Source organism: Bombina bombina, chromosome 4, assembly GCF_027579735.1.
Source record: "Bombina bombina isolate aBomBom1 chromosome 4, aBomBom1.pri, whole genome shotgun sequence".
Lineage (NCBI taxonomy): Eukaryota > Metazoa > Chordata > Amphibia > Anura > Bombinatoridae > Bombina > Bombina bombina.
In genome coordinates this window covers 676,055,103-676,082,652 of record NC_069502.1, presented here as the reverse complement: position 1 = coordinate 676,082,652, position 27,550 = coordinate 676,055,103, and the positions used below count along the sequence as shown (strand labels likewise).

Sequence of the window (27,550 nt, the reverse complement as noted above, 5' to 3'; positions counted from 1 at the left end):
AATTGTGCAGTGTATATAATAAACTAAAGGTATCATTATTTAAAAGTAGACCCCACACATTTTAAAAACTTTATGTCTATATCAATTTTACTTACGATATTGGCAAGACCTGTGCTATGTTCGGCATGCATGTATGTATGTTGGTGGTCATTAAGGTGTTAATATAGTTGAACTAAATCATAAGAATACCAGCTGTAGCCCAAATTACAAGTGGAGAGCTTTTGATAGTGCATGGTGCAATATCAATATGGCTGGGCTGCACTAAAATTAGTTTTCAAAGTGGTAAAGCAAAATCACCAGAGAAGATTTAGCCTGGTTCAATGGATATCGTGACCATGCTAAACATCACTCTTATTACAAGATGAATGTTGTGAGTTGCAAACCAAATAACACTAGAAGAATTAAAGGAACAGTCAACATCAAATTGTCTTTGTTTAAAAAGATAGATAATGCCTTTACTACTCATTCCTCAGCTTTGCACAACAAACATTGTTATATTAATATACTTTATAACATTTAAACCGCTATATTTCTGCCCGTTTCTAAGCCACTACAGACAGCCTCTTATGCTTTTTTAATTTGCTTTTCACAACAGGAGACTGCTAATTTATGTGGCCATATAGATAACATTGTGCTCACGGCCGTGAAGTTGTGGCAGACACTGCACTAATTAGCTAAAATGCAAGTCAATGGATAATAAAAAAAAAGTCATGTGATCAGGGGGCTGTCAAAAGAGGATTAGCTACAAGGTAGTGACAGAGGTAAAAAGTATATTAATATAACCATGTTTGCTGTGCAAAACTGGGGAATGGGTAATAAAGGGATTTTCTAGCTTTTTTAAAAAAAACTTTGGAGTAGACTGTCCCTTTAACACAACCTGAAGAAATGTGTTAGAGCTAAAATAAAAGTTTCACAAACACATGTAAAGCATATTCAAAGTATTACACTCAGATATAGATGCATAAACAGTCCAAGGTAAGACTAGCAACCACAGGTAAAGCCTGTTCAGGCTAGGTGCACACAGGAAAAATCTGGCGACCCCCATCCACACGGAAATCCAAATTAATAATTCTCAGCACCTTTTTAATGTATAAAATGCCCTTTATTTATTACACATAAACAGATAGTTACGCGACGTTTCGGGAACGCAGTCCCTTAATCATGCATACTAAACAGTGCACCTGTACCTTAACTTAAAGGTGAGACTAACCAATCACAAAACTGTATTTTAGACACTCCCTTCACCAGAGTCACAGGCAGTTAACCCCAGACAGGCCTGGGTGCAAGGCCCAAACAGGGAAAATTACAAAAAAATAATACATTAATCTAGCACACAGAAAAAGTCCAGCACTCACTCACAAGCTCTCAACTAAGACAAAAAGCAGCAATGGAAGAGTTAGGTACCGCATCTGGCCAAATGGGAAAAGCCCAGGTACCTCGTCAAGGTCTCTTCCAAAAACCTGGGTCCCTAAACAGCCACAGACCCCAGACCCCAGACCTAAACAGTCTGGGGTTAACTGTCTGTGACTCTGGTGACAGTGCAGCTTTCTGAGAGTGCTGTTTTGCACCCAGGGCTGTGCATGTTGCAGGGTCATAGGATGTGTACCCGGTCCAGCTCGAGAGTGCTGACCCCACCCGTGTTTTGTATATGTTTGGGGAGATTACATAAGCCTGTGCACCCTCCATTTTTTCACAGTTGTTTGATTGTGAGCCTGCATTGTGTGGCTGTTTAGGGACCCAGGTTTTTGGAAGAGACCTTGACGAGGTACCTGGGCTTTTCCCATTTGGCCAGATGCGGTAACTAACTCTTCCATTGCTGCTTTTTATCTTAGTTGAGAGCTTGTGAGTGAGTGCTGGACTTTTTCTGTGTGCTAGATTAATGAATTATTTTTTTGTAATTTTCCCTGTTTGGGCCTTGCACCCAGGCCTGTCTGGGGTTAACTGCCTGTGACTCTGGTGACAGTGCAGCTTCCTGAGAGTGCTGTTTTGCACCCAGGGCTGTGCATGTTACAGGGTCATAGGATGTGTACCCGGTCCGGCCTGAGAGTGCTGATCCCACCCGTGTTTTATATAAATAAACAGTATATAAAAAGATAGAGACAACTATCCCTAAATAGATTACAACTGGTTTACAATTTGACTACCCAACATACTTCCAAGTGAAATTTCCTGATATAAACAATATGGAAATCCCTCTTCTCTCCTCTAGGGGGAGTATACTGGGTTCCCAGCTAAAGTCAATGGCCATTCCAGCAACAAAAAGCATTTTAACTTTCACTTCTTTTTATTTTATTCCACAAGTTCATATAGGGGTTCATCTAGACTTTTAGAGGTTTTAAGTATTGACATTTGATGCAAACCAAGTTTTATACAGGTAAAATAATGGGGAGGTGGATTACATTAGTGGTCTAGTGATAAACATACCATATATATATATATATAAAGAAACAGTATACAAAAAGATAGAGACAATTGCTACAGTTTAGGCATGGGTAACAACCTGAATTATTTTCAGTGATGATCTTTTTTTGCTAATATATTTAGGACCCATGTCAGACTGAACCAAAATGTCACTAAGATTCTTCACTCTCTTATGTGCCATAATAGGAATTGTCTGCAATATGTCTACATTTTTATTACGTTGGAATTATGTGCCAATGTTTCCTTATAATATGGGATATTTTTTCACTATGATCATTAAATTGTGATACAAAAATGAGTCTCTCATCATCAATTTGTTTCTCTTTATTTTGTACACTGCCCTTATTTTTTATTTTATGGGTTTCTCCCTCAACAAGCTCTTTAGGGTATTCTCTTTTCAGGAATTTTTCACCCATTTCTTTAAGTCTTATTTCTTTACAGACTTATCACTGACGATTCTATTCACCCTCATTAGCTGACTTCTTGGAAGTGAATTTTTCATCCTTTGTTTATGGAAGCTGTCATATCTTAGGAGGGTGTTACGATCAGTATCTTTACGATGTAGATCTATATTTAATTTGGTTCCCTTCTTATATACGACAGTATCCAAAAATACCATACTCTCTTCACTGGCTACTAAAGTGAACTCCAAACCATTGACTTCCTGATTATGTTCATTCACAAATTGTCTTAACGAGTCTACATTGCCCCACCATATGCCAAACATGTCATCGATGAAACGACACCATGTGGCTCCATACTGTTAAAACAGATGACTGCTATATACATATTTTTCCTCAAAATGATTCATGTATAAGTTGGCATATGATGGGGCAACGTTTAGACCCCATGGCGGTCCCCTTCTTTTGAATATACCAGGTATCTCTAAAAAGGAAATAATTGTTATACAGTACTATTCTCAATAGTTCCTCGAAAAAATCTATTTGTGCAGTATTGTATTGAGAACTACTCAATATAGACATATTTAATAAAAGCAATATAACGGATATTAACTGCAGGTGTGTTTGCCAGAAGCTCTACCTAACAAAACTGGCCACATGGGACTATATTACCAGTGGAGTGCAAACTTTTGCGCTAGAGTGATAAGGGGTTTATCATAAGGGTTTGCGCTCATCGGGCTTACTGCTTGTATTACAAGTTGAAAGTAAATGTGATCATGTGATCGCAATCGCAATTTACACTACAATCATTACCGCAACCTCAGTCCTCTGGTTAACTGATTTGAGAAACTAAAAATAATGTAATTTAGGGCTGTTAAGAGCGGTGGGTACAAGTCCTTAGGATTTTTTTCTGTTAGACATTGTTTTACCGATGGGTTTTATTAAATAGTTACCTATAATCTGAAATGCAGGTCAATTTACAGCTTAGTAGTTGTGCCAGTTTATGAAAAATCTCCATCTGTTGAGAGTACAGAATAAAATTTGGTCTAGTCACATTCCTATCAAGGATTTGCAAGTTCCATCTACAGCTACTTTTATACAGTTGTCTACCCTTACATACTATTCATAAGATATTCAAAGGATAATGGCTCTGAGGATGCCAAACTAATCAACATCTAGTAAAAACAAGTCAAATAAAACACTTAAAACAATTACTGAACATTATTAGATTAACATCTTGCTGAGAAATTGTTAAAAGAATTAAAAAACAAAACACAAAAACAAACAAAAAAAAAAACATTATCAGACCTAAGAAGTATTCAGCTTACTTTTAGGATATATGTTATTTTTGTCATGTTATTGCCTAGAGCAGTGTTTCTCAACCGCGGTCCTCAAGTACCCTCAACAGTACAGGTTTTCATTATATCTGAACTAGAGCACAGGTGAAATAATCAGCTGAACAGTAACCATGGGAACTAACCTGCTCTCACCTATCAGCTGACTATTTCACCTGTGCTCTAGTTCAGCTATAATGAAAACATGGACTGTTGGTACTTGAGGAGCATGGTTGAGAAACACTGGCCTAGAGGTCCAACTTTAGGTTCTTTTGATATCATAATTAATTTGAAATGTTTTATTTCCCTTTCTTACACACATATCTTAGTCTTTTTATAAAACTTTAGTTTTTTTATGTCTTTGCTTGCCTTTTTCTGTGGAGGTTCCCTACTTAGGAGCTAGTTCCAGTTTGGGAAATTTTCTTCCCTACCCCCAATCTCCCACTTTTTTTTCCAGAAAAACCTCTCCTAGGACTCGATGATCTAAAGTTGTCTTGTCTGGTGATATTATCTAAAGAGTATCAATAGTATTGTGAGGTCCCTCAAATCATTTTAGAAAGTCAAATTTTAGCTTGACAGCTATTTATCTCACTATGTAGGTTCTGGATGTGAAGGAGAGACACATACATTATAATGTTAAAAAAAAAAAAAAACAACTCAAAGTTTTTATATGCTTTTTCTCTATATCAGGTGAGTTGTTGGCCCCTAGTCTCCTCTTTCTTTCTTTTTTCTTCTTTTTTTTCTTTTAAGATTCATATTTCTTTTCTATTGGGGTTTTCTATCTGCCTTTTTTTATTTTTATTTTCCCACACACATTTTTTTCTTCTCTTTTTACAAATAATTGGGGGCCTAAGACGGAATTATTGCATTGTATTTGATAATATTACTTTTATGATTCTGCAACAGTTTGATGTTTGTTTGTTAAATATAACTTTTATAATCTTTTTAATCTCACATTTTGAGGCTTCTCCCAATCTTCACAACGTTAATTCTCTAGCAATTTAATTCTCTAGCAACCATGTCTTTATGTATGATCTGGTAGCATAATTACAAGCCACAGAGATCTCAACCATCAATTTAGATCTGCACACTCTTGATCTAGTAGTTAATCACTGTTGATTTGTAAGAAATATATACTACAGAGTTAGGTCAAGGCTGTGGGCAACTTGCTCACTGGCGGCCAATTGGCTGCTGGCAGGGGCTGTCAATCATCCTATTGGATTGGATCTTGATTTCAATCTGCCACCTTTTTAGAACAGGTTAAGGAGCAGCAGTCTTACAACCCATGCCTTTTAAGTTGATCCTGATGGGCATCCGAAGCAGCAACTGCTGTTTGATAAATGGAGCCCTGTGAATAGATTTTTTAAAGGTCCCATTACCTTTACACAGTAGTCTTTTTAGTTTAAACCAACAAAGCCGATGTGGCCCGATTGATCTACTGCGTATCAAGAGAGCATATTGTCATGCCTCGTACCTGTCCCAGATATTGCAGGATTTTCACAGGTTGAGAAAAGTAATCTTGCTGCTTTCCATCCCACAGTTTCTCCCATCAGGGCTAATTTTTCCAAGGATTGTCCCAGTCCAGCCCATAACATGGCTTGACTCTGCCCAAACCCATTCAGGGCAGGCCCAGCCATGCCCAAGGAACACCCACTCTATGCTCCTCTTGTTACAGCTTCACCCATCTCATGTATATATACAAAGTATAGACACTATGGGCCAGATTACAAGTGGCGCACTATATAGCACTTTTGTTCATGCACAAACACAGCCAGAAGTAAACTTTTATCGTGTGCGGGTTAGGGCGCATATTACCAGTTGAAAGTAAAATGTTTCCATGCAAGCGTAAATTGGAAAACCCTAACACTTATCGCTTCTGCGCTAACCCGTCACTGCATTAGACCAACTGCCCTGACCCAAGGTATTTATAAATATTTTACATTCCCATGTTCTTCACATAGAAAGAAATGTTCTATTTATTTTTAAATATATATTTCTATATATATATGATGGAGGTATAGGTATATACAGATATATAGGAATATCTATTTAAAAACACATAGAACATTTTCCCTATGTGAAGAACATTGCAATGTAAATATTTACAGTACATACACAGTAAAACACATTATTAAATATTAAAACTGAATAAAAATGAGTTTTCTTGTTTTCAAGTATTTGTGTGGAAAGTGCTCCAAAGTATGTATGTATGTATGTATATATATATATATATATATATATATATATATATATATATATATATATATATATATATGCGTGTGTGTGTGTTTATATGTGTATATATGTATGTATATACATATATGCACATGTATGCACATATATACATGTGTATATATACATACACACACATATTTAGACATTTATATGTATGTATAAATACAGTACATCCCTTTTCATTCAGCATTTCATATACCATATACCTTTTAAACCTTATAACTTTTTTTTTAACATTAACTATGAATAATTTTTATTAGATAGTTTATATATATGTTGTGTTTGGTTCAACTTTTTATTTAGCCCTAACCCTTTACATGAGTACGTGAGTGACAAGTGCAAATTTAGTTTGCGCTTCTGCAGGTTACGCCATTAGTAATCTAGCCCTCTGAAGTCAATGTTAGTGACTAAGGTCAACTATGATGAAATCTATGTTGAGTTTTTAAGATGCATCAGGCAAAGAAAGACTTAGAGAAAATACAAAGCTCTGAAAAAACATAATTTATGTAAGAACTTACCTGATAAATTCATTTCTTTCATATTGGCAAGAGTCCATGAGCTAGTGACATATGGGATATACAATCCTACCAGGAGGGGCAAAGTTTCCCAAACCTCAAAATGCCTATAAATACACATCTCACCACACCCACAATTCAGTTTAACGAATAGCCAAGCAGTGGGGTGATAAAGAAAGGAGTAGAAAGCATCAACAAAGGAAATTTGGAAATAATTGTGCTTTATACAAAAAATCATAACCACCATAAAAAGGGTGGGCCTCATGGACTCTTGCCAATATGAAAGAAATGAATTTATCAGGTAAGTTCTTACATAAATTATGTTTTCTTTCATGTAATTGGCAAGAGTCCATGAGCTAGTGACATATGGGATATCAATACCCAAGATGTGGAGTCTTCCACTCAAGAGTCACTAAAGAGGGAGGGAATAAAATAAAAAACAGCCATATACCGCTGAAAAAATTAATCCACAACCCAAAAAAATAGTTTATTTTCATTTTTGAAAGAAAAAAACTTAAATCAGAAGTAGAAGAATCAAACTGAAACAGCTGCCTGAAGAACTTTTCTACCAAAAACTGCTTCAGAAGAAGCAAATACATAAAAACGGTAGAATTTAGTAAATATATGCAAAGAGGACCAGGTCGCTGCTTTGCAAATCTGATCAACTGAAGCTTCATTCTTAAAAGCCCACGAAGTGGAGACTGATCTAGTTGAATGAGTTATAATTCTCTGAGGCGGGGCTTGACCCGACTCCAAATAAGCTTAATGAAACAAAAAGCTTTAACATAATATTTCAAAGCTCTCACCACATCCAAAGAATGTAAGGATCTTTCCAAAGGATTCCTAGGATTAGGACACAAGGAAGAGACAACAATTTCTCTACTAATGTTGTTAGAATTCACAACCTGAGGTAAAAATTTCAAATGAAGTCTGCAAAACCGCCTTATCCTGATGAAAAATCAGAAAGATTCACAAGAAAGAGCAGATAGCTCAGAAACTCTTCTAGCAGAAGAGATAGCCAAAAAGAACAACACTTTCCAAGAAAGTAGTTAAATGTCCAAAGAATGCATAGGCTCAACTGGAGAAGCCTGTAAAGCCTTCAGAACCAAATTAAGACTCCAAGGAGGAGAAATTGATTTAATGACAGGCTTAATACGAACTAAAGCCTGTACAAAACAGTGTATATCAGGAAGTATAGCAATCTTTCTGTGAAATAAAACAGAGCGGAGATTTGTCCTTTCAAGGAACTTGCAGACAAAACCTTATCCAAACCATCCTGAAGAAACTGAAAAATTCTAGGAATTCTAAAAGAATGCCAGGAGAATTTATGAGAAGAACACCATGAAATGTAAGTCTTCCAAACTCTATAATAAATCTTCCTAGAGACTGATTTATGAGCTTGAAACATAGCATCAATCACTGAGTCAGAGAAACCTCTATGACTTAGTACTAAGCGTTCAATTTCCATACCTTCAAATTTAATGAATTGAGATCCTGATGGAAAAAAGGACCTTGAGATAGTAGGTCTGGCCGTAACGGAAGTGGCCAAGGCGGGCAACTGGACATCCGAACCAGTTCCGCATTCCAAAACCTGTGGGGCCATGCTGGCGCTACCAGCAACACAAATGATTGTTCCATGATGATTTTTGGAAATCACTCTTGGAAGGAGAACTAGAGGCGGGAAGATATAAGCAGGATGAAAACACCAAGAAAGTATCAGCGCATCCACTGCTTCCGCCTGAACATCCCTGGACCTGGATAGGTATGTGGGAAGTTTCTTGTTTAGATGAAAGGCCATGGGATCTATCTCTGGAAGACCCCATATCTGAACAATCTGAGAAAAAACATCTGGATGGAGAGACCACTCCCCTGGATGTAAAGTCTGGCGGCTGAGATAATCCGCTTCCCAAATGTCTACACCTGGGATATGCACCGCAGAGATTAGACAGGAGCTGGATTCCGCCCAAACAAATATTCAAGATACTTCTTCATAGCGTGGGGACTGTGAGTCCCACCCCGATGATTGACATATGCCACTGATGTGAAAATGTCTGTCTGAAAACAAATGAACGGTTCTCTCTTTAACAGAGGCCAAAACTTAAGAGTTCTGAGAATTGCACAGAGTTCTAAAATATTTATTGGAAATTTCGCCTCTTGAAATTTCCAAACCCCTTGTGCTGTCAGAGATCCTCAAACAGCTCCCCAACCTGAAAGACTCGCATCTGTTGTGATCACAGTCCAGGTTGGACGAACAAAAGAAGCCCCTTGAACTAAACGATGGTGATCTATCCACCATGTCAGAGAGTGTCGTACATTGGGATTTAAGGATATTAATTGTGATATCTTTGTATAATCCCTGCACCATTGATTCAGCATACAAAGCTGAAGAGGTCTCATGTGAAAACGAGCAAAGGGGAACGCGTCCGATGCTGCAGTCATGAGACCTAAAACTTCCATGCACATAGCCACTGAAGGGAATGACTGAGACAGAAGGTGCCGGCAGGCTGCAACCAATTTTAAACGTCTCTTGTCTGTTAGAGACAGAGTCATGGACACTGAATCTATCTGGAAGCCTAAAAAGGTGACCCTTGTCTGAAGAATCAAGAAACTTTTTTGTAAATTGATCCTCCAACCATGTTTCCGAAGAAACAACACTAGTTGAATAGTGTGAGATTCTGCAGTACGTAAAGACTGAGCTAGTACCAAGATAACGTCCAAATAAGGAAACACTGCAATACCCTGTTCTCTGATTACAGAGAGTAGGACACCCAGAACCCTTGAAAAGAGCAAATGGAAGAGCAACAAATTGGTAATGCTTGTCTAGAAAAGAGAATCTCAGAAACTGATAATGTTCTGGATGAATCGGAATATGAAGGTATGCATCCTGCAAGTCTATTGTGGACATATAATGTCCTCGCTGAACAAAAGGCAGAATAGTCCTTATAGTCACCAACTTGAAAGTTGGTACTCTTACATAACGATTCAAAATTTTCAGATCCAAAACTGGTCTGAATAAATTTTCCTTCTTTAGGACAATGAAATAGATTTGAATAAAAACCCCAAACCTTGTTCCAGAAGAGGAACTGGCATGATTACCCCTGAAGACTCCAGGTCTGAAACATACTTCAGGAAAGCCTGAGCCTTTACTGGATCTACTGGGATACGTGAGAGAAAAAATCTTCTCACAGGAGGTCTTACTCTGAATCCTATTCGATAGCCTAGAGAGACAATGCTCTGAATCCAATGATTTTGAACAGAATTTATCCAAATATCCTTGAAAAACCTTAATCTGCCCCCTACCAGCTGAGCTGGAATGAGGACCGCACTTTCATGCAGACTTAGGGGTTTCCTAAAAGGCTTGGATTTATTCCAATTTGAGGAAGGCTTCCAATTGGAGGCAGATTCCTTGGGGGGAGGATTGAGTTTTTGTTCCTTATTCTGACGAAAGGAACGAAAACGGTTAGAGGCCTTAGATTTACCCTTAGGTTTTTACCCTGAGGCAGAAAAAACTCCCTTTCCCCCAGTAACAGTTGAAATAATAGAATCCAACTGAGAACCAAATAAATTATTACCTTGGAAAGAAAGATAGTAATCTAGATTTAGATGTCATATCAGCATTCCAAGATTTAAGCCACAAAGCTCTTCTAGCTAATATAGCTAAAGACATGGATCTAACATCACAAATAAAATTATTAGCATGTTGCAGTAAGCGAATAATGCTAGATATGTCAGAATCCAATTCATGTTGCGCTAAAATCTCCAACCAGAAAGTTGATGCCACCGCAACATCAGCCAAATAAATTGCAGGTCTGAGAAGATGACCTGAATATAAATAGGCCTTCCTTAGATAAGATTCAAGCTTCTTATCTAAAGGATCCTTAAAGGAAGTACTATCTTCCATAGGAATAGTGGTACGTTTAGCAAGAGTAGAAATAGCCCCATCAACTTTGGGGATCTTTTCCCAAAACTCTATAGATTTTGCTGGCAAAGGATACAATTTTTAAACCTTGAAGAAGGAATAAAAAGAAGTACCTGTCTTATTCCATTCCTTAGAAATCATATCAGAAATAGCCTCAGGAATAGGAAAAACCCTGGAGAAACCACTGGTTACGGGGGCGGAGCTGACTGCCGAGCTGAGTGGATGCAGCAAGAAGGAGCTCTTGAGAGAAATACTGATTAACCTCTTCATTAACTTATTAGAGACCTCCTGTTTGGGGTATTTTTGCCCATGAGCTACAGGGGTCACATACCCTAAGTAAGCAGCTTTTAAAAGGCAGAGAGAAAAGGAAAAGAGAATCTTAAAAAACTGCTCTATCGAGCTGACACCACAGACTGAAGCGCCATCTTGGAGGAGCGTGTCTTGTTGCCCGACATGGAGACCCAAGTACTGTATGCTGCTATAGATTTGCTGAAGGAGCATGGGAAGAGGCTGTGTGAAAGATTTGATACTCTTATTTTTACATTGCAAACGGCGCGGGCATGCCGTGAGGCCGACACAGAGGAGAGCAGAGCAGTACAGAAGTCGCAGAATACCGCAGCACCTACAGACTCACAGATGTGCTCGTCATCACTGACATCAGTGAGTACAGACCTCAAGATGGGCATTCATACTCCCTCTGTCCCCGCAAGTGGCTTGCACTCATGGGGGACAATACAATTTGACCACTCACACATGGAGGCAGATGCTGTGGAGCGCTGCAGCGCTCAAGCACTACTGAGCACGCTTCTCTCTGCTATCAGCTCTGCAGACGTAGCATGGCATTTCTGCGGGGAGCACGGCCAGAATATTCAGATGCACCGGACTTTGTGTCAGCGTTCCCCTGGGGATCTCTGGGCTGTCTGGCCTCGCCTGGGGGCTGATGGGTTTGCCCGCATGCAGACAGGATAATCAGTCTTTTCAGGCAGGGTCTGTGAGCAACTGTGCAGGTTTATTGGGACTGTGAGAGACTAAAGTGTACTGTTTCTCCTGCTCTGAGGTGCCCTATTTACTATGGTCTACTGCTTACTGTATTTATGAAGGCATGCTGCCGGATTACCAGTTGAGGGCGGCCTTATGCTCTTATATATCTATTGGTGCTTTACATTGTTCATTGTATAATTCATATGCCTGTCCATTACATATATATATGCTTCTGATTGATATTCTATGTAAGAAAGTTTTCTATTATCTATGCCTTAGCTGGGACAATGTTTGGATTATTGTATAGTTTTGAGAGAGAACGCATTTATGGCATGGGTAAATTAAATTGTACAATTTCTTTAATGAAGGGAATATCACTACCAGGTTTAGATCCGCCCCCCACACACACACACACATGTGTGGTAAGGGATACAGGGCCAGCTTTTCCCACGATTAATTATATCAATCTGCGTCACCCCTTTTCAACACTATAAATGTAGCTGTCTGCGTTTAAAAAGAGTTGCGTAAGAATCTAGATATGGGAACTGCTAGGGTTTACCTGGAATCATATAGTATGCTACTCCTTCTGACTATTAAAGCACCCCTGCCAAGCACTGCTAACGTTTTAGCCTTATCTCCCTAGTAGTACACTCAGTGGACATTGACCTCGCTATAGTACCCTATATTGGATTATAAGTTAACACTGCTACTCACTTAACTAGTATTTGCTGTGCTAGGACCAAGAGAACTGCACCTATAGAACTGGCATAGGGTAAACATCCCCCCAGCGAGGTGACTTATCATTGGAAGCACAAATCGTTTTAACTTACTGACAGCCTCCTAGCTCGAAGTATATGTGTTTTCTTCTGGGTCAATGAGGAGAATTACATGATCAACTCCTCTAGAGTAAGTGCCCTCTGTATTTACTTTGCTCAGTATGTACACCAGAAATTATAGGATTTTAGTCACTCCCTCCCCCCCACTTATGTGGGGTAAGGGATAAATAATGTTTTAAATAGTGTTAAGCTGTTACATTAGTGCAACTGTCCCTTTAGGACTGCTGCTTACATTAGACTTGCAACCTGGGAAGTATGAGAGGCTGTCCCTCTGCGGGGTACCTCAGCACCAGAGACATAATCAGAATTATTGTTACCCCCCTGCACATAAGAGATTTAGGCAGGGGATAGGTTGAGCCTTAGGTCTAGAGCTGTAACGTCTTGTTGCAGCCAGCATATCTTACATACATTTGCTTGTCAGTACGTTAGTATCACTACCCACAATGTGTCAGAGGATACTTTATGAAGGCTTGAAAAAGTTGGATATGTGTATGTACAATATGTGCTTCAACTAGTTCATTGCTAATTTTGTACCGAAAATATTTGAATATCTATTTCCACTATTCATGTGTTCTTCCAGAAAACTGAGTGTATATGTATATGTATGTAGATTCTCCCAAGTGTCATTATACACTGGGTTCTGAATCTTGTGGCTCTTAAGAGGTTACTCCCTGTTGGTGCTCTTTAGGAGCAGCTATTTATCTAATGTAATGTAAAAATGTGAGTGCCTGCTTTAGAAATGCTGTTTGAGACTATTATTGGGAGACCAGGTATATAGATTCATACTAGTTCCTCCTAATATGCGAAAAGATAAACAACTATTTAGTTACACTATTCATGTGCTCCTCCAGAAAACTGTGTGTATGTGTATATGTATGTAGATCTCTTAAAGTGGCAGTATACACTGAGTTCTGAATCTTATGGCTCTTAAGAGGTTACTTCCTGTCTATGCTCTTTAGGAGCGGCTATTTATCTAACGTAATGTAAAAGTGTGAGTAACTGTTTTGTTGGCTGTACCTGAAACCTCTCTACAACCCTATCTACAATATTAGTACTTATATAACTGTTGAATATCCTATCCAGCAAAGTTAGAGTAACTTCTTGCTGGACTATCTTCCGCCCCCCACTATTCTTGTGCGGTAGGGACGAATACCTTCTCCTCCGCACTCTTTTCTGGTAGAGTTGAGCAGTCTCTACCCAGTCCGAAGTCCTAAACCTATGTTTTCCCCTGCATACATGTGAAAAGGCTCTTCGGGGCCCAATATAGGACATTCTCCTTTGTTTATTGTATTTTGGTTAATCAAAGAGTAAAAGTTTTTGGAACTATAGTTTCATTAATGTTCAAGTTCCTATTAATGTTCAGTATGAATGTCAATCTATCCTTATAGTGGCAACTGTGATCAGTTCTGATACATCACTGATATCATTTAGTAGAGTTATTTTGATAGTGTTGTTTTGTACTTTATTTGTATGATTATTTACTTCGCTCAAAGTTTGCCTATAATCTATATACAACAACAAGCTAACATATGATGAGGACTCTTTTAATTTCTATAGATGTCTTCAGATTGACCCTTACCACCAGATCCCATGAGTGGATCTCTAATATATTGAAGACGCCAGAGTGTTTAAATATTGAGAATCTTTATCCCTGTGAGTTTTGTCATCAGACAAGTACTAATTTCCAGGTCCCATAAGTGGATCTATTTTACTTTGTTGACACATGTTTGTCCTACTATTAAGTTATAAAATGGGGCTCCATTAGGGTCAATACCGTGCTCCTACTATTGTCTACTGTATTTATGTTTGAATGATGGAGCTGATGTCATGTAATTTTGTTTGAGATATTGCCCTACCTACTATGTCTGTACTTTGATGTATTTCACTGCCTCAATAAAAACATCTTTTCAAAAAAAAAAAAAAAAAGAGGACTGGTTACCTCAATATCCAAAGTAATTAACACTCAGTTTTAAATAAATAAGTAGATTTGTCAGTGTCAATGTCTGAGGAGGATCTACTGAATAAGATAGATCCTTATCAGAAGAGGATAAATTATCATATTGTTGGTCATTTGAAATTTCATCAACTAAATGAGAAGTTTTAAAAAGACCTATTACATTTATTTGAAGGTAAAAATGCAGACAAAGCCTTCAGAATAGAATCAGGAATAAATTCTTTAAAATTTACAGTTATATCATGCACATTAGAAGTTGAAGGAACTGCAACTGGCAATGTAATATTACTGATAGAAACACTATCTGCATGTAAAAGTTTATCATGACAACTATTACAAATGACATTCAGCGATATAATTTCTACAATTTTACAACAAATGCACTTAGCTTTGGTAGAACCGATGTCAGGCAGTAATGTTCCAGTAGAAGCTTCTGAGGCAGGATCAGATTGGGACATCTTACACAATGTAAGAGAAAAAACAACATATAAAGCAAAATTATCTATTTCCTTATATGACAGTTTCAGGAATGGGAAAAAATGCAAATAGCATAGCCCTCTGATATTGAAAAAAACAAGAGGCAAACATCAATGGGTTATTGAAATAATGAAAAAGTTTGGCGCCAAGTATGACGCACAACGTAACTAAACTTTTTTGGCGCCAAAAAATAACCGGAAATGACACACTCGCGTCACTAATGACGCAACCGTGTGAAAAGTCTCGGGGTCAAGTATGACGCCGGAAATGACGAACTTGCATTATATACGTACTCTTTCGCGCCAAAAAAATCGCGCCAAAAATTACGCAATAAAGTTTAGCATTTGTCCCACCCGCGGGCCTAATACCGCCCGCAATTTGTAAGAAGTAGTCAATTGAAAAAAAAAGACTAAACCCCAGGTAAGAAATAAATTTCATTTAAAAGATGTTTATATTCCCCAAATATGAAACTGACAGTCTGCAGAAGGAAATACATGAACCTGACTCATGGCAAATATAAGTACAATACATATATTTAGAACTTTATATAAATGCATAAAGTGCCAAACCATAGCTGAGGTGTCTTAAGTAATAAAAAACATACTTCCCAAAAGACACCCATCCACATATAGCAGATAGCCAAACCAGTACTGAAACAGTTATCAGTAGAGGTAATGGTAAATTGAGAGTATATCGTCGATCTGAAAAGGGAGGTAGGAGATGAATCTCTACGACCGATAACAGAGAACCCATGAAATAGACCCCCGTTAGGGAAATCATCGTATTCAATAAGTGATACTCCCTTCACGTCCCTCTGACATTCGCTGTACTCTGAGAGGAATCGGGCTTCAACAATGCTGAGAAGCGCATATCAACGTAGAAATCTTAGCACAAACTTACTTCACCACCTCCATAGGAGGCAAAGTTTGTAAAACTGAATTGTGGGTGTGGTGAGGGGTGTATTTATAGGCATTTTGAGGTTTGGGAAACTTTGCCCCTCCTGGTAGGATTGTATATCCCATATGTCACTAGCTCATGGACTCTTGCCAATTACATGAAAGAAATACAGCAGCCTCTCTTCTTCTTAATATTAGTAAGCCAGTTTAGCAGCAGAGGTGTCTGAGGATAATCCAGAAGGGTAGCCATATTTCATAAGTCAAAGTTTATAAATCAATTAATCAATCAGAACCAGGAAAAATATACAAGTATTAAGGCATAATAACAACATCCAATAACCAGTCCAAAAATAAAAAAAAGTTACTAGGATAATCACACAAAAAGGAACTGCAGGTTTATAAAGGGGGCTGATTAGAAACAAGCCCCAAAATGAATAATTCAGTGATGCACATGTCTAATTCAAACTACCATTTATATAATGACTATCTATATTTTGTATTCAAACTTTCATCTACAAAATTATTGTTTTTTTTCTTCCACAGTATTTCCTAACTCTTGGTTTGATCATGTCCGAGGCTGGTATGCTAACAGGAATGATTTCAATATTCTCTTCTTAAAATATGAAGATATGGTTATGGTAAATTATTTTTTTCTTTTTTTGTGTTGATGCATATGATAAATCAGTTCTTTGATTCACAGGAATTAAAATAACACCAAAAAAATGAGCACACAAAACATTAAGGGCCAGATTATGAGTGGAGCGCTAACCGTTTCGCCCGAGCGATAAGGGGTTTAGTCAGGGTTTCCAAACGTATTACAAGTTTAAAGTAAATGTGATAGCTTGAGCGCAAACACGATTTACTCTATAATGTTTAACGCAACCTTAGAGCTCTGGTTAACTGTTTTGCAAAACAAAAAATTGTCACAAAACACATAAAAAATACTTTACAAAATACAGTTACACTCATAATAACACCATCTAATAAAATGTATTAAAACAAAAATGCACAAAAAAGTTATAAGGGCTCAAAGATATGAACGAACTAGATAAGTTTATAATTTAAGGAAAATATTGGGCAGACTTGCTGGCTCTTATCTGCCATCTATATCTATGTTTCTCTGTTTCTGTGAGGTCTCAGGTGTTTGGGAAAAAAAGGCAGGCAAAGGGCTTTAACATTTAGATACATACATTTATTTACAAACATATATACACATATAAACACATACATACACATGTACACACACACACACACACACACACACACATATATATATATATATATATATATATATATATACATACACTTTTGGTTCCTTCCCAGTCAAATACCTTAAAACATGCAATATATTTTTTATTCAATTTTAATATATTTTACGTGTTTTAATAGAAATACTTTAAGTACCTATGTTCTTCACTTTGAAAAAAAATATTCTTTTAAATTTTAATTTATATTTATATATATATATATATATATATATATATATTTCTCTCTTTTGTGTTTTAATAAACTGTTCTTCACAGTATTTCACATGCCCCTTTTACACTATTCCAAGAGCAAAATATTGGATATACTTTGTAGACACTAAGTACTATTTAGTACTCCTGCTCAAGCGTAAACTTTGCTAGAAGTAATCTTTTTGTGCATGTGGGGTAGCGCGTGTATTATATGTTAAAAATAAAAAATTTGTATGCGAGCGAATCCCGACGTGTGCTAACTTCTGGACTTCGAATACCTTGACAGCACTAACTTATTCTCCCCATAGACTTCAATGGAGAAATGGAGTGCGTACAAGAAGAAAAAACTAGCACTTATCGCTCTTGCGCTAACCCTATAGGATTATTAATATTTCACATAACAATGTTCTTCACATTAGGGAATACGTGTGCAAATTAATGTACCTGTGATATTCTTATGTTAGCGCGCCACTTGTAATCTAGCCCTAAAGAAAGGTTAAATTCTCCAAATCTGAGTTTAGATTCTTTTTTTTTTATTATTATTTAGGATCTACGCTCTACTGTTGTTCAGATCTGCAAATTTCTAGGAAAAGAGCTTGATGACAAATCTTTGGATGCAGTGGTGAAACGGGCAACATTCAAGAATATGAAAACAGACCCTCTTGCAAATAAAGAAAATGATTCAAATAATTATATTAACAAAGACAAGGGGTCTTTTATGCGAAAAGGTAAACCATAAAATAATATATTTTTTTTTAATTTTTTTTTAAATATTTTTTATTGATGTATTCATACAAACATTACTAACAACAAGAGACATGGTAAATACAGTAAGTGGCTATTTTAATATATAATGATTGCCTTTCTGCAAAATAATTGACAAAAAAAAAGACTTTTAATTTTCAGCCACTAGATGGCGAAATCTGACAGTTACAAGCTTTAAATTTGTAAAAGTGTGTTTTGCTGTTTCATTGGGAAAATCATTTTAACTCTTTAAACTTTATAATAATTTCTTGAGCTTAATCTATTATGCATTTAGCCGAAGGGGCCAATTTACTAAGCAGTGTGAGCCTTCAGACTCGCTGGAATCAGGAGTTAAGAAGCAGTGGCCATAAGACCGCTGCTCCTTAACCGGTCCGCCACCTCTGAGGTGGCGGACTGCAATCATCCCGATTGGATACGATCGGGATGATTGACACCCGGACGGTTGGCAGCAAATGTGGGGCAGCAGGTTAGAGTACATGAAGAATTGCTATCTTCAATGTGCAATATGAATAAAAATGACTAAACTTATTAAACATACTGTAAATATATATATATATTCTATGGATTATTTAGAATAATTTATTTATGTTTAATCACACTACTTTTTTTCCATTCCTTTGTTCCACACATAGAAAAATATTACTTTTTGTTATTTTGATACTTCTGTATATATCTGATACTGTTAATATAAAATACATATCTATACCTGTGTATTTATAAGACTAGATATACAGGTATATGTATATATACACACGCACACACACACACAAATATTTATTTAAAATTAAAAGTACATTATCCTGTAAGTGAAGAACATTTTAAAGTTAAATGTGTGCAGTAAATATACAGTAAAACACATAAATACTTAAATACATCGATACACACATATATACATTAGACATGTGCAAACCAGAAAATGTAGTGTTGCCTGCACTAATTTAATTTCCGTTAAACATTTACATTCATTTTCGTTAAAGGAATGTCATTGTTTCAAAGCTACAGGTGAAAGGTTAACCTATAGCTAAAAATACTTACCCTAACGTGCTTTGGAGAGTGCGCTAACCCAATCCTCTTCTTGCCAGAGCCTCGGCCATGCTAACAGTAGGCTTAACGCTCTTGGTTTCCAGGACTTGCACTAACTTTAATCCTGGTAGCAAAGTACGCTAAGCCTCCTGTTAGCATAGCTGTGACTTTGGCAAGAAGAGGATCGGGTTAGCTCGCTCTCCAGCGCATTATGGCAAGTATTTAACCCTTAAAAAAAAAAGTAAGCAAATTAATGACTACTGACGAATTTCATCAGTATTTTTCATTTTCTTTCATTTTAGTTGGTGCATTCATTCATATTTTCATTTCGTTTTACGAAATAGAAAATACAATTTTCGTGATGCATGTGCATTCGTCCAAAAATGAATGCAAATGTCTAATATATATATATTTATATATATATATATATATACAGGTGGCCCTTGTTTTACAACGGTTCAATTTACACCGTTTCAGAATAGCAACCTTTTTTTCCAGTCATGTGACTGCTATTGAAAAGCATTGAGAAGCAGTGCATTTATTAAAATAGCCAGTAGGTTTAGCTGTCCGCTTGTGTTGCAGCAAAGCCAAGCAAGCTGAAATGAATCAGTTTAACCAGACATGAGCTATCAAGCAGATTTAAAAGGAACAAGATCTTCCTGTTTATACATCAGTCCAGATTGGAATGCATAGAAAGAACTGTTTGCAGAAAAATGCAAGTGAAGTCTGTGTTGTGTGATTATTTTATTAGGTTTATAATGCTGTTTAGCACATGTTTTTGTTCATTTAACTTAGTTTAATTATATATTCTGTGTTGTGTGATTATTTTATTAGGTTTATAATGCTGTTTAGCATTTAAAGTCTTCATTTCAAAGCATTAAAAATAATGTATTAGGTGTTACTTATGACAATTTTGAGAGGGGCCTGGAACCTATCTCCCTCACTTCCCATTGACTTACATTATAAACTGGGTTTCAATTTACAACGGTTTCGATTTACAACCATTCCTTCTGGAACCTAACCCCGGCGTAAACTGAGGGCTACCTGTATATATATATATATATATATATATACAGTATACAGTATATACAGTATATATATATATATACTGTGTATATATATATATATATATATATATATATATAAATACATACATACACATATTTAGACATGTGTATGTATGCATACATATGGCAAAGCCCTTTGCAGCCCTTCCTTATACCATATATTTTTTAACTTTTTATTAATTTTTTAAAAATCATTTTTAGCAGATAGTGTTAATATTGGTGTAACTGTACTTTTATGTTTTGTTTAGTGCAACTTTTTTTTCATCCCCTACCCTTTATTCAAGGTCTCAGATCACGCTAACCTGACGCACATAAATCGCAATTGTGTTTGAACAAACACGTTTACTTTCAACTAGCGCTATTGCCATTGTGCACAAAAAGGCTAAAACCCCCCAATATAGCTTACGTGCTGCAGTAAGCACGCTGCTTGTAATCTAGCCCTGGGTTAGCAAAAAAACAGTTTCAGTGGATGCCATTATCTGCCTGCCCTTGTGTATTTTACGCATTGTGTAAAAGAAACAATGTTTACAATATGAATACTCAGTAAGTACCAGTTGCATATCTTTTAAGACCTGATTATTAACACAGTTTTGACACTATGGCACCTATTTATCAAGCCGCCAACCGCAAATACGCTGGAATTCCGCAGCGTAATTGTGGAGAGCTTGATTCGCCTTATTTATCAAAGGCTACAGACCGGCAAAAGTAGAAATTTGTGACGTAATATACGATCCGCCGGTCTCAGTTCGACACAGATCGATGCTTACGTCACTACAGATGTTCTGAATGCAAATCGGCACTATCTGACTACTTTTGCTACTTATCAAATAACTACCAGGTAAGCTCGCCACTATTCCGGCCCAGCGTACCTGGTTTTCAATCCGCCGCCCTGGAGGCGGCGGATGCCATAGGATTCAATGGGAGTCTGAAAGCTGTGAAAGCTTATGTTCGCTGCTGCCCGATATCCCATTGATTCCTATGGTATAATAAAAGTTATGTTTACACCTAACACCCTAACATGTACCCCGAGTCTAAACACTCCTAATCTGCCGCCCCCTACACTACCGCCACCTACATTATACTTATTAACCCCTAATCTGCCACCCCGACACCGCCGCCACCTAAATAAAAGTTATTAACCCCTAATCTGCCGCTCCCGACACCGCCGGCACCTACATAAAGTTATTAACCCCTATCTCACCGCTCCCGGAGCCCACCGCAACTAAATAAAGTTATTAACCCCTAAACCCCTGGCCTCCTACATCACTACCACTAACTAAACCTATTAACCCCTAAACCTAACAACCCGCTAACCTTACATTAAATATTAACTCATCCCTATATTCTAATAAATTTAAACTTAACTTTAGATTTAAATTAAACTATATTAAACTAATAATTAATCTACCCTAGCTGTTATACTAAATTACATTAAACTATATTAAACTAATAATTAATCTACCCTAACTGTTATACTAACATTATATTAAACTATATTAAACTAATACATTTAATCTACCCTAACTGTTATACTAAAATTACATTAAACTAGAAATTAAATTAAATATATATTTAAACACCTAACCCTAATCAAATAATTTAAATCTATACTAAAAAACTACAAAGTTACAAAAAACTAGCAACTAAGTTACACAAAAAAATAAACACTAAGTTATAGACAATAAAAAATAAATTATCAAAGCTTTAAACTAATTACACCTAATCTAAGGGCCCTATGAAAATTAAAAAGCCCCCCAAAATATAAAACCCCCTAGCCTACAATAAACTACAAATAGCCCTTAAAAGGACCTTTTGCGGGGCATTGCCCCAAAGTAATCAGCTCTTTTACCTGTAAAAAAATGTACAAATACCCCCCAACAGTAAAACCCACCACCCACACAACCAACCCCCCAAATAAAAAGCTAATCTAAAAAAACCTAAGCTCCCCATTGCCCTGAAAAGGGCATTTGGATGGGCATTGCCCTTAAAAGGGCATTTAGCTCTATTGCAGCCCAAGACCTAATCTAAAACTAAAACCCACCCAATAAACCCTTAAAAAATCCTAACACTAACCCCAGAAGATTTACTTAGTTTTGAAGATCCAACATCCATCCTCCAAGAAGCCGGGAGAAGTCCTCAAAGAAGCGGCCGAAGTCTTCATCCAAGCCCGCAGAATTCTTCACCCAGACAGCATCTTCTATCTTCATCCATCCAGCGCGGAGCGGCTCCATTTTCAAGACATCCGACGTGGAGCATCCTCTTCTGACTACGACTACCAACGAATGAAGGTTCCTTTAAATGACGTCATCCAAGATGGCGTCCCTTAGATTCCGATTGGCTGATAGAATTCTATCAGCCAATCGGAATTAAGGTTTAAAAAATCCTATTGGCTGTTGAAATCAGCCAATAGGATTGAGCTTTCATCCTATTGGCTGATCCAATCAGCCAATAGGATTGAGCTCGCATTCTATTGGCTGATTGGATCAGCCAATAGGATGAAAGTTCAATCCTATTGGCTGATTTCAACAGCCAATAGGATTTTTCTCAACCTTAATTCCGATTGGCTGATAGAATTCTATCAGCCTATCGGAATCTAAGGGACGCCATCTTGGATGACGTCATTTAAAGGAACCTTCATTCGTCGGTAGTCGTCGTCAGAAGAGGATGCTCCGCGTCGGATGTCTTGAAGATGGAGCCGCTCCACGCCGGATGGATGAAGATAGAAGATGCCGTCTGGGTGAAGACTTCTGCGGGCTTGGATGAAGACTTCAGCCGCTTCGTTGAGGACTTCTCCCGGCTTCTTGGAGGATGGATGTCGGATCTTCAAAACTGTAAGCAAATCATCTGGGGTTAGTGTTAGGATTTTTTAAGGGTTTATTTGGTGGGTTTTAGATTAGGTCTTGAGCTGCAATAGAGCTAAATGCCATTTTAAGGGCAATGCCCATCCAAATGCCCTTTTCAGGACAATGGGGAGCTTAGGTTTTTTAGATTAGCTTTTTATTTGGGGGGTTGGTTGTGTGGGTGGTGGGTTTTATTGTTGGGGGGGTATTTCAAGGGCATCCAAGTAAAAAGATAGACATTTATTGGGACAAAGTATAAAAACAAATACAGAGCAAATGCTCCATTTAGCAAGAGGTCAGGGTCACAGCTGGACAAACTGCAGACATGTTTCGCGTGTATTGACACGCTTGACCACTGCTGTATGAAAGCTGTGTTTCTGGCCTCTATTTAAAGGGACCTTACATAGTTAAAAACAATCGGGTTAACCCCTTCCTATCTCTGCTATAAAGGGTACACAGGACTCATTGTTATTTAATAGGAGTAAGAAAGACCCTTAAATGTAATAACACTTACTGATTAAATAGACCTGAATTTTAAGCTACTATTGAATATTCCTAAACAATGAACATCTAAGCAATATTAAGATAAACTTTTAATGTAAAGAGACTTAAAGGGACAATATATATCTCTAATCAGAGATAATTATATTATGTATATATATACACTCATACCAAGTTAGGAAAATGTTTAGATAAATAGATTGACATCACTTTCCTTGTTTATACCCTTAGGGTGTCTAGTATTTAATAGGAATATCCATTTTGCTTCCTTATAGCTCAATTTGTATTCCCTGTCCCCTCCACGTCTGTGTTTAGGGACATAGTCAATTGCCTGGATAGACATCAATGAGGCATCACTCTGATGCATACTTTTAAAGTGCCTTGAGACTGGGGTGTTTATATCAGGATCCTCAATATCTCTCACATGTTCTAGTGCTCTATCTTTCAATAAACGTTTAGTTCTACCTACGTATTGGATCTGGCACCCCCTGCAGGTCAAAAGGTAAATAACATGGGTTGATCTGCAATTTAATTTAAATCTGATATCATATTCACAACCAGTAATGGTTGATTTAAATGTTGTGCCTTCTTTTACATAGTTGCAAGTTTTGCACCTCTGTGCTTTGCATTTATAAAACCCAAGTTTAGTTGGAAGCCAAGTTTTATTGTGAAAGCTAGGGAGATCCGAAGGGGCAATTATATTTCCAATTGTTTTGCCTTTTCTGGCTACAAATCTGCAGCCTTCACTGGACACTTTTTCCAATCCTGAGTCTACTGCTAATATCGGCAAGCTTTCCTTAATTATGTTGCAAATTTTGTTAAATTCAAGGCTTTAAGGGGTACTGAACACTACTTTATTTGTTTGCTTATCATTGTGCCGTTGATTCTTTCCTTTATACTCTAATAAATTTTCCCTGGGTATTTGATCTACCACTTTTTTATTGTGCTTTGTAACAAATTTTCCGGGTACCCCCTGTCAAGTAATCGTTGTTCAAGTATTTTGCACGGATTTTCATAGTTTACTGTATCAAAACAGATGCGTCTAGTTCTTATATATTGCCCTTTGGGTATGGCTTTTTTAATATGGCAAGGATGACATGACTTGACGTTTATTATAGTATTCCCCCCTGTGGGTTTTCTATATACTGTAGTATTTACCATGTTGGTATTAGGATCTACTACTAACTCTAAGTCCAAGAATTTGATAGTATTTTTATTATATTCTGCTGTAAATTTTAGATTCAAGTGATTTGAATTAATGTGTCTAAGGAAATTCTCAATAGAGGTTTCATCTCCATTCCACACCAACAACAGGTCGTCAATATAGCGGCCATAATAAACAAAATGCTGTTTGTAAAGGTTGTCATCTCCATAGACGTGGCAGGCCTCCCACCAACCAATGAACAGGTTGGCATAGGAGGGGGCAAATTTTGCCCCCATGGCCGTGCCACGTCTCTGGAAATAGCAATCCCTGTCAAAGATAAAAAAATTATGTTGAAGTAAAAATTCTATAGCTGTTAACAAAAAATAAATAACATCCTTACTATAGTTCGAAAAATTATTCAAAAAATAAGTAATGGCGGCTAGACCCAGGTGGTGTGGAATGGAGGTATACAAAGAAGTAACATCAATTGTCAAGAAATTAAAAGACTCCTGCCACTCTAGTTTTTTCATATTATTAAGGACTTGAGTGGAGTCCTTAATGTAGCTCATAAGATTAAGTACCAAAGGTTGGAGAAATGATGCAACCAATTCTGATAAGGGTTCGAGAAGTGAGCCCACCCCAGATATGATGGGTCTACCCGGGGGGCACTTATTATCTTTGTGCAATTTGGGAACAAAATAGAAAATGGGTGTAAGGGGTGCCTGTGGGATCAAGGTATCAAAATATATCTCCTTAAAAACCCCTGCCTGTTTTCCTAGTTCTAGAATATCCTTTAATTTTGTTTTAAATTTCGTTGTAGGATTAAAGGTAAGCTTGGTATATACCTCCTCATCATTTAACTGGCGTAAGGCTTCTGCCACATAGTATTCATGATCCATGATAACTACGTTACCACCCTTATCAGACTCTTTAATTACAATGTTATTGTTAGATTTTAATGTATCTAAAGCTTTTCTTTGTTCTACCGTAAGGTTCTGTGCAAGATGTTGTTTATACCCTTTTTTTGTACCTATATTATCTGATAGATTTTTTAATTTCTGCTCTACTGTACGTTGGAATACGTCAATACTTTTGCTTCTGCTGTTTACTGGGTAAAATATACTTTTTTGCATGCTAGGTCTGAAAGTAAGGACTGTATTTTGTGTTTCTATATCTGAGTTTTCATCAAGCATGGAAGTGAGATCCAACACCAGGCATTGTTCACTGAAGGATAAAAGATCCTAGGTTAATTATTAATTTAATATAGTTGAATGTAATTTTATTATAATAGTTAGAATAGGTTAATTAATAGTTTAATATAGTTTAATTGAAATCTAAAGGTAAGTTTAAATTGATTATAAGATAGGGATGAATTAATATTTAATATAAAGTTAGCGGGTTGTTAGGTTTAGGGGTTAAAAGGTTAATTTAGTTTATGGCGATGTGGGGGGCTGGTGGTTTTAGGGGTAAATACATTTATTTAGTTGTGATGGGCTCCGGGAACGGCAGGATAGGGGTTAATAACTTTATGTAGGTGGCGGCGGTGTAGGGGGTGGCAGATTAGGGATTAATAAGTATAATGTAGGTGGCGGTGTGCTCTGGGAGCGGAGGAATAGGGGTCAATAAGTTTATTAGAGTGGTGGTGGGCTCCGGGAGCGGCGGTTTAGGGGTTAATAACTTTATTTAGTTGCGGCGGGGTCCAGGAGCGGCGGTATAGGGGTTAAACATTTTAGTATAGTGTGGGTGTTTAGTGAGAGTATACAAATAAAGCTGGGAAAAAGCCGAAGAGCAGCGAGATCGATGACTGTTAGTTAACAACAGTCTGCTGCTCATTGCCCCGTACTTGGTGTGCGGCTTTTTGTCAGCTTTTTTGGTAAATATGGAGAACGTATTCAGGTCCGCGGCAGCGAAGTTAAGCGACGTCAGGCGAGCGTATTGGTGCCGGTGAATGCAGCACAGTTGACGGCTTGATAAGTAGGCCCCTATAGCAACTTTTATAACATTTCTTTGTTTTAAGGCTTTATTGATTATTGTTTTCATTTTTTTTAGGGACCATTGGAGACTGGAAAAATATAATGACTGTGGCACAGAGTGAAAAGTTTGACAACATTTTTGAAGAAAAAATGAAAGATGTGCCACTTAGCTTTACCTGGGAACTTCCTGAAAAATAAAACTGCACAGAGTAGATTAAATTACATTAAAATTAAGTAGTTTACGTGCTTTTTTTTTATACTTGCCGCTGTTTCCACGCGAGCCTTCAGGCTCGCCGGAAACTGCATTTATGAAGCAGCATTTATGAAGCCTGCTCTGAGGCCACGGACATCAATCTGCCCAATTGGCCGCAAATCTTCAGGGGGCGACATTGCACAAGCAGTTCACAAAAACAAAATGAATAATAATATTAAAAATAAAACAATTAAATAAAACTTACTTTGAATTTCAAAACAAGCACAGATTTCAGTTTCTTTTCATTTCCATGTCCCCGTATAATGTGACAGCTGTCAGCCAATCAAAGACTCATATACAAAAATATTTGTTCTAATGTAAGATAACATTGCTTAAAGTGAATGTAAAGTTTCATGAATGAGTGCACGGTTTTTAAAAATACTATTAAAAACAGGTGCACTTTCATTCATGAAACTTTACATTGAAGCGTTTTTCTGCACCCGCCCCCGTTGCTCCTCTGTACCTATGTCAGCAATGACAAAACCGGCTTCCTCCAATTATGACGTGCATCCCAGAAAGTCTATCTCGTGAGGCCATGCCATGATTAGAGGAAACCGG

The 27,550-nt window shown here is 37.2% G+C and overlaps 1 protein-coding gene across 4 annotated transcripts in view; it reads left to right on the top strand.

Annotated features, from left to right (window-relative positions):
• LOC128656706 (amine sulfotransferase) overlaps positions 1-27,214 on the top strand; it is a 116,708-nt gene extending 89,494 nt beyond the window's left edge. For all 4 annotated transcript variants that reach the window (XM_053710807.1, XM_053710805.1, XM_053710804.1 and 1 more), the window contains exons 5-7: positions 16,513-16,607; positions 17,974-18,154; positions 26,816-27,214. In XM_053710807.1, coding sequence (XP_053566782.1) covers positions 16,513-16,607; positions 17,974-18,154; positions 26,816-26,937 — 398 coding nt within the window. In that variant the 3' untranslated portion in view covers positions 26,938-27,214. The remainder of the gene's footprint in view (positions 1-16,512; positions 16,608-17,973; positions 18,155-26,815) is intronic.
• Positions 27,215-27,550: the final 336 nt, after the last annotated feature.